The sequence below is a fragment of the Pan troglodytes genome, chromosome 16 (assembly GCF_028858775.2).
Source record: "Pan troglodytes isolate AG18354 chromosome 16, NHGRI_mPanTro3-v2.0_pri, whole genome shotgun sequence".
Classification (NCBI taxonomy): domain Eukaryota; kingdom Metazoa; phylum Chordata; class Mammalia; order Primates; family Hominidae; genus Pan; species Pan troglodytes.
This window is the reverse complement of record NC_072414.2, coordinates 91,989,213-92,002,133: the sequence shown is the minus strand read 5'-3', so window position 1 is coordinate 92,002,133 and position 12,921 is coordinate 91,989,213. Positions and strand designations below refer to the sequence as shown.

The window sequence follows — 12,921 nt, the reverse complement described above, 5'->3', positions numbered from 1 at the left end:
CTGTTTCACCCTTTTTAATGCCCAGTCTTTGAAATTTGACAAATGCAGAGTTATATAACCAATCAATTTGCAAAACAGGTCCATCGCCCAAAATACCCCCCATGCTCCTTCAAGCTAGTCTCTTCCCCTATTACCAGGAAATCACTGATAATTTTTGTCCTTCTTGTTTTTTTAAAATGTATATTAAAGCATTTTAAATTTTTTTAAAAGGCAAGTTAGTAGTTTCAGCCCGTGTTTAAGAGGCGGGGGTCACACGAGGGTGTGATACTAAGAGACAGAGATCATGGCGGCCATAGTAGAACACTGCCTCCTGCCCCTAAGTGGAGAATGTCTTTATTCTACATGGCATGTGTTCTGTTCCAGCTGTTTTCTTCTCAAATATTGTCTCTGCCCAACTCTTTCTATTCTCTCTTTCTGGGTCTGATTAGACACATACATCAGTATTTCTCACTTGGTTCTTCGGATCTCTTAACCCATCTTTTATATTCCCCACCGCCTTTCCTCTGCAGGCTGCATTCTGGATAATTTCTTCAGGTCTGTTTTCTAGTCACAAATTCTCTCATTCAGGGCTGTCAAAATCCATTGATTTTCTTCAACAATTATATATTTCATTTTTAAATGTTATTTCCAGTTTCTTATATTCAACAGTGTTAATATCTTGCTGCCAGCTTGTTTATGTAATCTCATTTTCTGTTTCTTTATAGATAGTTACTATAAATTCTGTATCTGACAATTTTATTACCTTAACACCTTGGCAGTTTAAATCTTCTGTTTGTTGTTGCTGCTGACCATCACTCACATTACCATGTTTGATTGTGGGTTTATACTTTATTGGACATAACCATGGAATTCTGAGATCCTAAATTACTCTCTTTAGGAGAACTTAAATTTGTTTCAACCAGAACCCCTTTTTCTGAAAAGGGGCTGCTTCTAGCCTTTTCAGAACTGGTAAACACCCTTCCAGATTCCCTGGTTTAACCTGGGTGTCTCAGATAGATCTCCTGACCTTGTTCCATCTGAGATAGGCCAGCCCCAGATGACTTCTCCCAACTGCAGTGCCAACTGAGATATAAGAGCTTTCAAAGGTAAAATGTTAACCACAAAGAAAAAATAGCACAATTGGGTGGTAGAAGGAATGAAAGGGCTGGCATTGGTGTTGGCAGTGAAAGGGTGGGCATTGGTGTTGGCAGTGAAAGGGTGGGTGTTGGTGTTGGCAGTGAAAGGGTGGATGTTGGTAGTGAAAGGGTGGGTGTTGGTGTTGGCAACCAACGCCTGCCCTTTGGGGAACCCACCCTTGCATGTGCTCATCACAGATTGGTATACAGTAGTGTATATGTATAAACACAGCTGGGTATGGGTTTTGTATTTGCTTCCTCAGATATTTCCTTTACTTGGGGGTGAGCTCAGCAATAAGAACTATCCTTTATTATGGTACCCAGCTGTTGTGTACTGGAAGAGCAGCCCTGTCTGCCACAAAGTCTGCTATTCACTGAAAGCAGAAGGTTCATCCATCAGTCACCCTTCTCTTTAGGGTGCCTGCTGCCTGAGCATGATGAATGCATCTCCACCTCCAAGCCCCACCCTTTCATTCCTTCCACCACCCAATTCTGTTATTTTTCTTTGTGCTTAACATTTTACCTTTGGAAGTTCTTATATCTCAGTTTTCACATTTTATCTGTTATGTTTTGCTCTTTCCCCAGCTAGAAAAGACAAAGACATTGATGTACATATAGACAGCCTCCCACGGCCCCCACCCCAGTGCACCTTCTTCCCAGCCGGTTCTTCTCTCTGCCATTTCTGCCTTGTCTGGGTTTCCGTCCCATGCATTCTGTTCTCTAACTCCCATTCCTACGTTGGTTTCAATCAGTACTTTGATCAGTGCTCACTGCTGGCCCATTTTCTATGGGTTCTTCAGTCATTTCTTAGTTGGCCAAAGGTCATCCTCTGGTAACTTCTCCAGAAAGGATTTAACTACTTGTAAGTTCAAAAATCTTTTTCCATTGCCTAAGTACTTGAGCAAGCGTTTAGTTGATATAAATTTCCTGGGCCACATGTTCTGCCTTTCCTTGTGTCTGTATCAGCATCACTCACTCCAGTGCCTGTAGAGAGAGGCTGCTGCAAAGACATCTGCACAGCCCGAGCTCTTTTCCCATTATCTGTGCTGGCTACCCAAAGAGTGTTCTGGTTTATCTCTGAAACCCAGTGACTTTATCAGGACACGCCTCTGGGCTCATTATTTTGCGCCATTTTTTCTTGGGGCTTTGCTTTGCAATCTGAGAATAAGACCTTCCATCATTTCAGTTGAGGGTCTTGAATTTATATTCAAATGCCCTTTCTTTTACATCACTTTAGTTCTCTTCTTTATGAGTCTTGTGCTTCTAACCCAGCTCAGACTCTGTGACCTTCACAAACATTGACCTCCTCATTGGAAAAGTGGAAAAAATAGAGAAAGCCCCCTCCTGCCTGCCTCCCAGGGCTGCCATGAGGCTCAGGATGACAGGAAGCTGAGCACTTTGTCATTTGCAATGCATGACATGAATGCAGGCTGTTGATCTAGAAGGCATCAAGGCGATGACAAGCATTCGTGTAGTCACCGCATCTGTTCAGTCGTGAAAATGTATCATAAGAATGGTGAGGACTTGGCTTGGGTGCAGAGAGCAGTGCTGGTGGCCAAGCTTGGATGAGACGCTGCAGTGCTAACTTCTCCTTTGGTGTCATTCCCATTTTCTTTTATGTTAAGCTGATGACAAAGGTAGCCACTATCCTGACTCCCAACACTGTAGTTCAACATTGTTGTTGAACTGTATGTAAATGAAATCATACAGTATTCCATTGTTCTAATATACCAGCCTTCATCTGTTCTGCTCTTAATGGTCATTTGAGTTGTTTCCAACATGGAACTAATGCAAGTAGTATTTCAGTGAACTTTCTTGACAGTGTCTTTGGTGAACACATACACATTTTTTTCATTATATACTTAAGATTCGAATTGCTGGGTATTAGAATGTGTGTGTCTTCAGCTTTAGCAAATACTGCCAAAGTTTTCCAAAGCTGTTGAACCAAGTTAAAATCTCATTCTCAGCATCCAAGAGGACCCATTGTGCCCCATTGTTCCCAATGAGCAGTGCTCTCCGTCTTCTTCATTCTACCCATTCTGGCTGCTGTGTCAAGGTATCTAATGGTGGTTGTAATTTCCCTTCCCTGATGACTAAAGAAGCTAAGCACCTTTTCATATGTTTACTAGCCATTTAAACATTCTCTTTTATGAAGTGTCTGTTCAAGACTTTTGCCCATTTTTCTACTGGGTCTTTTTCTTAATTGATCTATAGGAGTTTTTTGTTGTTTTAAATCATGTTTTGGATACAAACGCTTTGTTGGTTATACACATTACAAATCTCTTATGTATTGCAAATATATTCTTGTGTTCTTACAGTTGCCTTTTGGTAAACAGAAGTTGTTAATTTTGGCCAGGCGCAGTGGCTCATGCCTGTAATCCCAGCACTTTGGGAGACTGAGACGGGTGGATCACGAGGTCAGGAGATTGAGACCATCCTGGCTAACTCGCTGAAACCCCATCTCTACTAAAAATACAAAAAATTAGCCGGGTGTGGTGGCAGGCGCCTGTGGTCCCAGCTACTCGGAAGGCTGAGGTAGGAGAATGGCATGAACCTGGGAGGCGGAGCTTGCAGTGAGCCGAGATCACGCTACTGCACTCCATCCTGGGCGACAGAGCGAGACTCTGTCTCAAAAAAAAAAAAAAAGTTGTTAATTTTAATATGGTATAATGCATTAGTTTTCTTACTTTATCGTTAGTCCTTTTTGTGTTCTGTTTAAGAAATCTTTGTCTAACCTCATTCTTCTTTTCTTTGATGGTTAGAAAAGTTTCATGAGAAAGCCCTGTCTATAAAATCCATAACAAACAGTTGACACCACCTTCTTCCTCTTTCTCCTGATGGAGTGGTCATTTCTCCTAATCCCAAGTGCTCCTGTCCCATAAATTCTCCCCCTGGGTCAGCCTTGTCTTGTGAGCACATGTCCACACACAGACACCACAGTCTCAAAGAGCTCGCAGGTCAGAGTGCATGGAATCAAATGTTTGATGAGGTGCAGTTCGTCTTTATAGGACCAGCTGTGCTGCACTGGGGCTGTCATCTTTTTACCATTCCTTTGAGGGGTGAACAATCATGGGAACATGCAGGCTTTTCTGAACCGCATGTGCAGTATTCCACTTGAGCCATCCACTTCCTAAAGGGCACAGATCAGCTCCGACATATGTGAAAAATGAGAAGGAGCTGTGGGCTTTTCTTAGCTCTCTTTAAAAGCTCCCTCCAGCTCTGCCTTCCTTCCCTTTCTCTTATTTTTATCCCTTCAACTTCTAAAAATTGTTTGATTTTAGACAGCACAGTTGTGCGTCTATTCTATGCAGATGTTTGAGATTACTTGGAAGAGCAGACCTCTAAACTGAACACGACACCCTTTGCAAACCACATGGTGACCACCCTGCACCAGCTACAGGAGCTCCTTGACCTTCATCCTGCTCAGTGTGAAGCAGCAGGTCCCTGGCCACACCCTGGAGGGTGATGTCTTCCTGCTCCAACTTGGGCCTTTTAGCCATGATTGGGTTTGTCATCCTGGAATCACTGCGTCTTCACAAGATCTTTAAGTACATCTGTTCTCAATTTTCAGACTGTGAGGCCAGGATTTGGGTGCAAGTAGTTTATCTGGGAAGTGATCCCAGGAAGCACTGTGAGGGGGTGAGGGAGAAAGCAGTCAAGAAAGGTGCAATCATGAGTAAGTGACTGCTGTCAGCAGCAGGGCCATCCCCCCAGGACCCTCTGAGAGGCGTGTGGAACTTGCCTCAGTATCATCTCCCTGTCCCCTGGGCGGGTGGGGAGTTGTCCAGCTCCTGTCTCTTATGGTTGAGGTCACTGTCTGCATGTGGTTCCTTCAGAGAGGACACTGGCTGTGTCTGCTTTCATGATTTTGATAAATTGTCTCCTTCTGAGCACTTTGTTGATGCCCAGATTTCCTAATGATACAATTGGGAGTTTGTGTGTTTAAATGCCAATTCCTGTTTTAGTGGAATTATTTTAATTGTGTATTTGTAGATGTTCTGGAAGTTCTGTAGGTAAAATACTATAAAAAATTGTGCACAGCTCAGCTGAGCTAGAAACAGGTGACCGCAGGGAGAACAGAAGTTTGCCCCTGTAACCCTGTCGGGGTACCAGCCCTTCATGGCCCTTCGGGCTGTCATTTCTTGGCCTCACAGTGGTTGCCTACCCATCTGGCCTTGACTTCAGAGTTGCCTCTTCCAGCAAGCCCTCCCTGATGAGGTTTGATTAGATCCTCTTTCTGTGTCCCCTAGACAGCCCCTGGGTATCTGCCTCACCCCTCACTGCTGTAAATGGAAGATGTCTGTTTGCTCATCACTCCTGGGAGGCAGGGGCTGCTGCTCCTGGCCAGGGCTGTGCCTCTGATATCTCCTAGGCCCTCGATGGTTGTTGGAGCTGTTGAACTCAACTCCGTGAGACAAGCCCTCCTAGGAGTAGATGGACAGAATTTTGTTGAGCTATATGAGCCAGTTCAAGTGATGCACTGATATTTTGGACATACAGACTTATGACCCTCTGGCTTCCCCATACGTTTCGAATCCCAAATTTGAAACAATGGTTGGGCCACACCTCTGACCCTAGCTGTGACCTGTGAGTGTGGGTGTTCTTCACAATTATGGTTCCTTCCCTTGTCCTGCAGCATCTAATGTGTGCTGGACTGTGGTGCCTGGTAGAAGGAGACACATCCTGCAAGACCAAGCTGGACCCTCCCCTGGATGGCACCGAGTGTGGGGCAGACAAGGTAACCTCTGACTTCCCACTGCCCCCAACAGGCAGCTCCACATCTCGCAGGCAACTGGCACCTCTTCTGAAACACAATCTGTACTCTACTTAGGAGCCCCTGAAACATTCCCCAGGCGGCACAGAAATGCCCATGGAGGCCACTCCGGGCACAGAGTGGTGCCTACATCACCTCATTCCTTTTTCTTATAAGATACAAGTATCATTTACTTAATATTTTTGTTAGATTAACTCCTTTCGTCATGTAAGAAAATTTACTTAAAAGGAACACTTTCACCAGTATATTTCAAATGGAAAAACAACATCACCTGCTATACACAGTAGGCTCTCGTAAAAATAATTCAGTGAGAACAGTGTTATCCAATTCTAGCTAAATGTTGAGAGAATGAGCTTGTTCCTCATGTGCAGGAGAGATGGGGAGGTGCTGGAGAGAAGGGGTGTTCGGGATCTGCAGCCCCAGGACCTCTCTCCAGTCTTATTGCAAGAATTGAAAGAGTTGAAAAAGGAGTAAAGGTTTGCTCTGATGCCGTGATTGGGAACCACAGAAATCACACCTAGCACCTCAGGGTATGTGCTGTGCACTTTGAGAAATTGTTTTATAGGGCTGGCCTTGAGTTATCCTCAGAAAGAACCAAGGTTCCCTCATGTGGAGCTGGCTGTGCCATCGCCAAGCAGCAAACACAACTCTCAAGTTCACAAGCTCGACCGGGGCATGCCGCCTCCCAGCGAGAAACGCACTCACGTCAAACAAAGTTTGCAGAAGCCCAGGTCTCTTCAAGAGCTACGTAGATTAATCCTTTTCCTGGGATTTAGAAAATCCCCATGGAGCACATCCATCTGAAAGTTGAGGGCAAAATCCAAACCCTACAGCGATATGAGTGTCAGTTTGAGGAAGTAAGGCATGTCTCTAAAATTAGCAAACGTGCAAACCCTGAAATAGACTGTACCTTTATGTAAATTTAGCAAATGGGTTCTTGGCAGCATGGCATTTCGGGGCCTGGCGGGCTGGAGTGAGCAGCTTTGCTGAGTGCCTGGGCCCCGACCCTCCCCGCTGTGTTTCAGTGGTGCCGCGCGGGGGAGTGCGTGAGCAAGACGCCCATCCCGGAGCACGTGGACGGAGACTGGAGCCCGTGGGGCGCCTGGGGCATGTGCAGCCGAACATGTGGGACGGGAGCCCGCTTCCGGCAGAGGAAATGTGACAACCCCCCGTAAGTCCCCTGACCAGCCATACACCAACGTGCCACGATTGGAGTTTCCCAACAGCAGCTCTCGCTGCCTCACACAAAGCAGGGTCTGTCTCCCGCTGAGCAGTAGAAGATAAGGAAAATGAAACCCAGCCAAGGTCCGGGGTGCAGGGGCCTCGTGTGTGTCAAATGACATCTCAGCTTAAATTGCTCTTTCTGTGAACATGGATACAGTAGAGTCTGGGGTGAGCTGACTCCCTCATTCCTTCCCTGGGCCCCAGTGGAAAGGTTTTCGGAGGCAGCTGTATGACAGTCCCTCTGGCCTGCCCGTGGTTCAGCAAGTCCAGGGTCATTCCACACTGGCTGGCTGCTGATGTGGGAGCAGCCTGGTGGTTCATGAGTCACAGAGTGTCTGGGTGCAGCTGTCTTCCTCATCCTAATATTTGTCAAGGGTCCTCCTGTAACTGTTAGAAAAAAAGTCATTTAGTTTTTTTCTCTTTGGCTTCTTTTTATTGACTCTGATGACACCATGACCTTTCCTGTTCACCTTTGTACATTTGTTCCACGAAACTCAGGGATCGATTTTGGGCTTGATGGTGATAGTTCCATCAGCAGATTTTTCCCTTGTCTTCTTGAAGTTTCCCATTTCTTTCTTTTTTTTTTTTTTTTTTCTTTTCGTACTTTAAGTTCTGGGGTACATGTGCAGAATGTGCAGGTTTGTTCCATAGGTATACACGTGCCATGGTGGTTTGCTGCACCCATCAACTCGTCACCTACATTAGGTATTTCTCCTAATGCTATCCCTCCCCTTGCCCCTCAACCCCCTCGACAGGCGCCGGTGTATGATGTTTCCCTCTCTGTGTCCCTGTGTTCTCATTGTTCAGCTCCCACTTCTGAGTGAGAACATACAGTGTTTGGTTTTCTGTTCCTGTGTTAGTTTGCTGAGAATGATGTTTTTCAGCTTCATCCATGTCCCTGCAAAGGACATGAACCCATCCTTTTTTATGGCTGCATAGTATTCCATGGTGTACATGTGCCACATTTTCTTTATCCAGTCTATCATTGATGGGCATTTGGGTTGGTTCCAAGTCTTTGCTATTGTGAATAGTGCCACAATAAACATATGGCTGCATGTGTCTTTATGGTAGAATGATTTATAATCCTTGGGTATATACTCAGTAATGGGATTGCTGGGTCAAATGAAGCTTCCCATTTCTTACCATTTCTTTTAATGATCTGTTTTATGCCTTGTGTGTCAGCAGTTGCAGCACATCAATTTTGAAAACGAGCAAATTCTAAATAATGACTATAAAGAAATCTCCACAATTAAGTCCTGTTGATGGATAATTAGCAAATGCCTCTTATGTTTAAAAATCCTGATGCCCAGGTCATACCCCAGCCTGATCAAATCACAGAACACTAAGGGTGGGACCCAGGAATTGGATATTTTATCTTCCCAGGTGACTCCAACAGCAGCCAGTGTTGGAACCTCTGGATTAAAGGAAGGATTATGCTCCTAGTTTGGTCAGTGACAGGAACACCATTTTCCCAGCAATGCTATAAGAATTGGCATTGTGTATTAATTATGTCTTATTAAAACATTTCCCTCTAGCACCCAGCAGAGTGCGGGGCACATAGGTGTTTAGTCTGTTAGGAATGACTTTTTTTTTTTTTTTTGAGATGGAGCCTCACTCTGTCCCCCAGGCTGGAGTGCGGTGGCTCAGTCTCGGCTCACTGCAACCTCCGCCTCCCTGCTTCAAGTGATTCTCCTGCCTCAGCCTCCCAAGTAGCTGGGATTACAGGAGTGCGCCACAACTCCCACCTACTTTTTGTATTTTTAGTAGAGATGGGGTTTCGCCATGTTGCCAGGCTGGTCTTGAACTCCTGACCTCATGTGATCTGCTCACCTCTGCCTCCCAAAATGCTGGGATTACAGGTGTGAGCCATCATGCCCAATCCAGGAATGACTTCTTAATTAAGGGCATAGATGGGTAGATGATTAGAAACCCTGTTTAGCTAAATGGTGGGAAATTAATAGGTGGTTGCAGTTTTTGCATTACTCTGTGTTGAAGTTAGTAGTTTGACCTCTGGCCCCGTGAAGAGAGGGCTGGGTTTGGAGTCATGGCATTGGGCCTGACCTTGTTGGTTAATGGTCATGTGACCTCACGACTCTTCTGTTCCCTGGCCTTAGTTCTGCCCACTAGAGGGAGCGGACATGGTAGAGTGGGAAGAGCCAGGCTTCAAAGCCAGGACAGATACATCTTCAAATCCCAGCATGACAACTTTTTTTTTTTTTTTTTTTTTTGAGACGGAGTTTCGCTCTTGTTGCCCAGGCTGTAGTGCAATGGCGCGATCTCGGCTCATCACAGCCTCCACCTTCCAGGTTGAAGCGATTCTCCTGCCTCAGCCTCCTGAGTAGCTGGGATTACAGCCATGCACCACCACACTCGGCTAATTTTGTAATTTTAGTAGAGATGGGGTTTCTCCATGTTGGTCAGGCTGGTCTCAAACTCCTGACCTGAGGTGGTCTGCCCACCTTGTCTTCCCAAAGTGCTGGGATGACAGGTGTGAGCCACTGTGCCTGGCTGCCAGCATGACTTCTTATAGCGCCGACTGCTGGTACTTGTCTCTTCATCTGAAACTTGGAAGAATTCATGGGAATGCACAGAAAGTCCTTGGTGTGTATTTAATAAGCAGCCGCTCTTGTTATTAGCACTCACAGAAGAACGAGGATGGTACCAGTTGCCCTTCCCTGTCTAAGGCTTTGTTAAGTGCAGAGAGAAATTGGCAGGGATTGTGGTTGTCATGGGTGCTCCACGTTTGTGATTGGAGTTTGTGGGTCCTAGTGGAAGACTGGTCTTCTTGGCACGTTACGTGTCTTATCTCATAACAGGTGACACCCAGTAAACATCATAGCAGGAGGATATCAGAACCTCTGAATGTCTGAAGGAGCCAGTGTCCTGAGACTGTCAACATTTAAGTTGTCTCTAGGCGAGGGCAACATTTGCAAGAATAAGATGTTATCAACGCTATGCAAATGCCATAGGTGCCTCTTTGAAGGGAACTGGTGTTGTCTGCCTTCTCGGGATGACATTAGCTAGGGCTTTCCTGGCATTGGTAGCCCAAAGACAAGGCTTTCCAGAGCTTTTTGCCTTCATGTCTTGGCAGGACCCCTGTCACCATCTGAACTGCTTCCTGCCCTGCCCACCCATGGTTGCTCTGGGATACCACAGGGGCATTTTGCTCTTGGGGGATCCTAAACACCACCCAGTTCAGACAGCGGCATTAGTGTACTCTCGCTGGCCTGCCCTGCCATGGGGTTTCTTATATTGGGATTCTCACCCCATTCTCCCAGGTCCCATGGCCCCAGGAGAGAGGCTGTTCTGTAAATCACAAAGTTGTGAAAATCTTTCACTCTTCTTCTTCATCAGGTCCTCCCTCTCCCTCGCCATGATAGTCGCGGCTGTTCTCTCCCTTGCTTTTTCCTGTATTTCATCATTGAGGAATGGGAGAATTTGCAGGGCCTCGGTACACAGACAGCTGAGGGTTTGTGGGTCTCAGCACGTCGGATTGTTAGTCACTGATGCACCTTCACATCCAATCTCTGTTGTCCAGCAGCATCGTCCTGTGGGGCAGGGTGATGGCAGAAGGAACAGAAAGAGCCTGCAGCATTCCCACTCCTCCCAGCCGCGTGCCCCTTCCTGATGAAGCCTTTCCAACATGAAGCCTTCAGTAAACCTTGCCAGGGCCTGAACTCTGCTAGGTGTGGGCCTGCAGTGAGAAGCAAAGACAGATAAAATCCCTGCCTACCCACAAGGGATGCAGTCCCACCAACTCCCCTTTGTTCTCTCGCAGACACTTCAAACAGGACCCTTTCTAAACTGGGACCTCTACTCCTAGCCCACATCTCCCCTCTCAGTAAATAGCACCACCATCCTTGCATTGCTTGAGTCCAAAGCCCGTGAGACCATGCAGTTTCCTCTTATATCCTTTCTGCCTCCTCCACGTCTGGTCACGAGGAGGGTGGTGAATGCAGCAGACCTGCACCACGCACTGGGTTCCCTTAGGCATTTATGTAGGAAATTATTGAATGCAGCCCCATGGGAGAGGTATTATTTTTATCTTCATTGTACAGAAAAAAAAAAAAAACTTTATTAGGGGGCCGAGCCCAGTGGCTGATGCCTGTAATTCCAGCACTTTGGGATTCTGAGGCAGGTGGATCACCTGAGGTCAGGAGTTCAAGATCAGCCTGGCCAACATGGTGAAACCCTATCTCTACTAAAAGTACGAAAATTAGCCAGGTGCGGTGGCGCGTGCCTGTAATCCCAGCTACTTGGGAGGCGGAGGCAGGAGAATCGCTTGAACCCGGGAGGTGCAGTTTGCAGTGAGCTGCGATCACACCACTGCACTCCAGCCTGAGTGACAGAGTGGGACTCCATCTCAAAACAAAACTAACACACAAAAAATAGAATCATATTGAAGTTTGGTAACTTGCCCAACGTCACACACGAGGCAGCGGCAGGCCAGGTTTGGAGCCCAGTTCTAGAAACCAGAAGTCCAAAATCAAGGTGTCAGCACAGTGCTTCCTTCTTGAAACTCCAAATGTGAATCCGTTTCGTGGCTCCCGGCAACCCTTGGCCTCCCCTGGCTGGGAGGTGCATCACCTCCATCTCTGCCTCTGACTTCACGTGGTCTCTTCTCTGTGTGTCCTCTCACCTTTTCTTCCCTTGGAAGAACGCTTGTCATTGGATTTAGGGCCCACCCAAATCCGGGATGGTCTCATCTCCAGATCCTTAGATTAATTACATCTGCCAAGACCCTTTTGCCAAATAAGGTCTCATTTGCAGGTTCCAAGTGGACTATCTTTTGAGGCGGAGGGGACCCACCATTCAGCCCCCTACAGCCTCGAAGCCTCCTTTGTGCTCTCGGCCACAGCATTCTAACCCCAGGACCCTCCCCAGTGCTGTCTTCCCTTTCCTTAACTTGCCTTTTCCTTTCTTTGGGTGTTAATGTAAATGTCTTCTCAAGAGATCTCTGTCCCTGACAGCCTGCTTAAAATGGGGTGCTGCTTAAGTCTCCGTCGGCACCTCTTCCTTACGTTACACGTGTTACAACAGCTGTTATTGTTGTTATGTATTTGCTCACTTGTTTTGACTGTGTCCTCCCCACTGGCCTTTGAGCTGAGCTCTGTGCAGGCCCAGGACAGGCCACACCTGTTTGGACACCATGCTGCCTTCCGTGCCTACAGCACAGCGGCCACTCCATAAAATGTGCTGACTGCCTTCCTGCCTGGACGTGCACTTGCCCCAGAAAACCAATCTGTCTGCACTACCAGTGCCTCCAAAACACATCCCTAATATCATTTTTTCACTGAAACACAAAGCTGATCATAAACGATTAGGCCAAAGTGGCAGACCACCAGGTAGGCCTCATGCCCTTGTATCATCTCCCCTCACTGAGGCCCAGATGCTATAAACGGCCACATGAGGCCTATCTGTCACCTGTTGTGCCTGCCCTTCTCCAGCAAGGTGGCATCTCAGTCTGGAGTGCTCGGCATCACCTTGAGAACAAGCTTCAACACAGAACCCAGCCTTGTTTTTCCCCAGTAAGAGAAGTGATACCTTTTTGCTCCTATAATATTTACACCTTGGTAGTCTGTTCGATCTTTCACAGTGGCAATGTAGCTCTTTTTTCTGTTGTGAATGAAAACAACATGCTCCTTTTTCCTATGTAGTTTTCTATGGAGTTTCTTGCCTCCATGGATCCAGCCCAGGTGAATGGGAAGAGGCGGGACAGTCCTTGGGTGGGTGGATTACCAGCCATCTTGGGGGCTTCCCAAAGGGACGCAGGATGTGGTGTGTTTTATGAAGTCCAGGCTGCAGCCT

General features: G+C 46.7%; 1 protein-coding gene across 4 annotated transcripts in view; it reads left to right on the top strand.

Moving 5' to 3' along the window:
- Positions 1 to 12,921, top strand: part of ADAMTS17 (ADAM metallopeptidase with thrombospondin type 1 motif 17) — a 385,247-nt gene that overhangs the window by 214,516 nt on the left and 157,810 nt on the right. For all 4 annotated transcript variants that reach the window (XM_024349376.3, XM_054667215.2, XM_024349375.3 and 1 more), the window contains exons 11-12: positions 5,752 to 5,853; positions 6,915 to 7,060. In XM_024349376.3, coding sequence (XP_024205144.2) covers positions 5,752 to 5,853; positions 6,915 to 7,060 — 248 coding nt within the window. The remainder of the gene's footprint in view (positions 1 to 5,751; positions 5,854 to 6,914; positions 7,061 to 12,921) is intronic.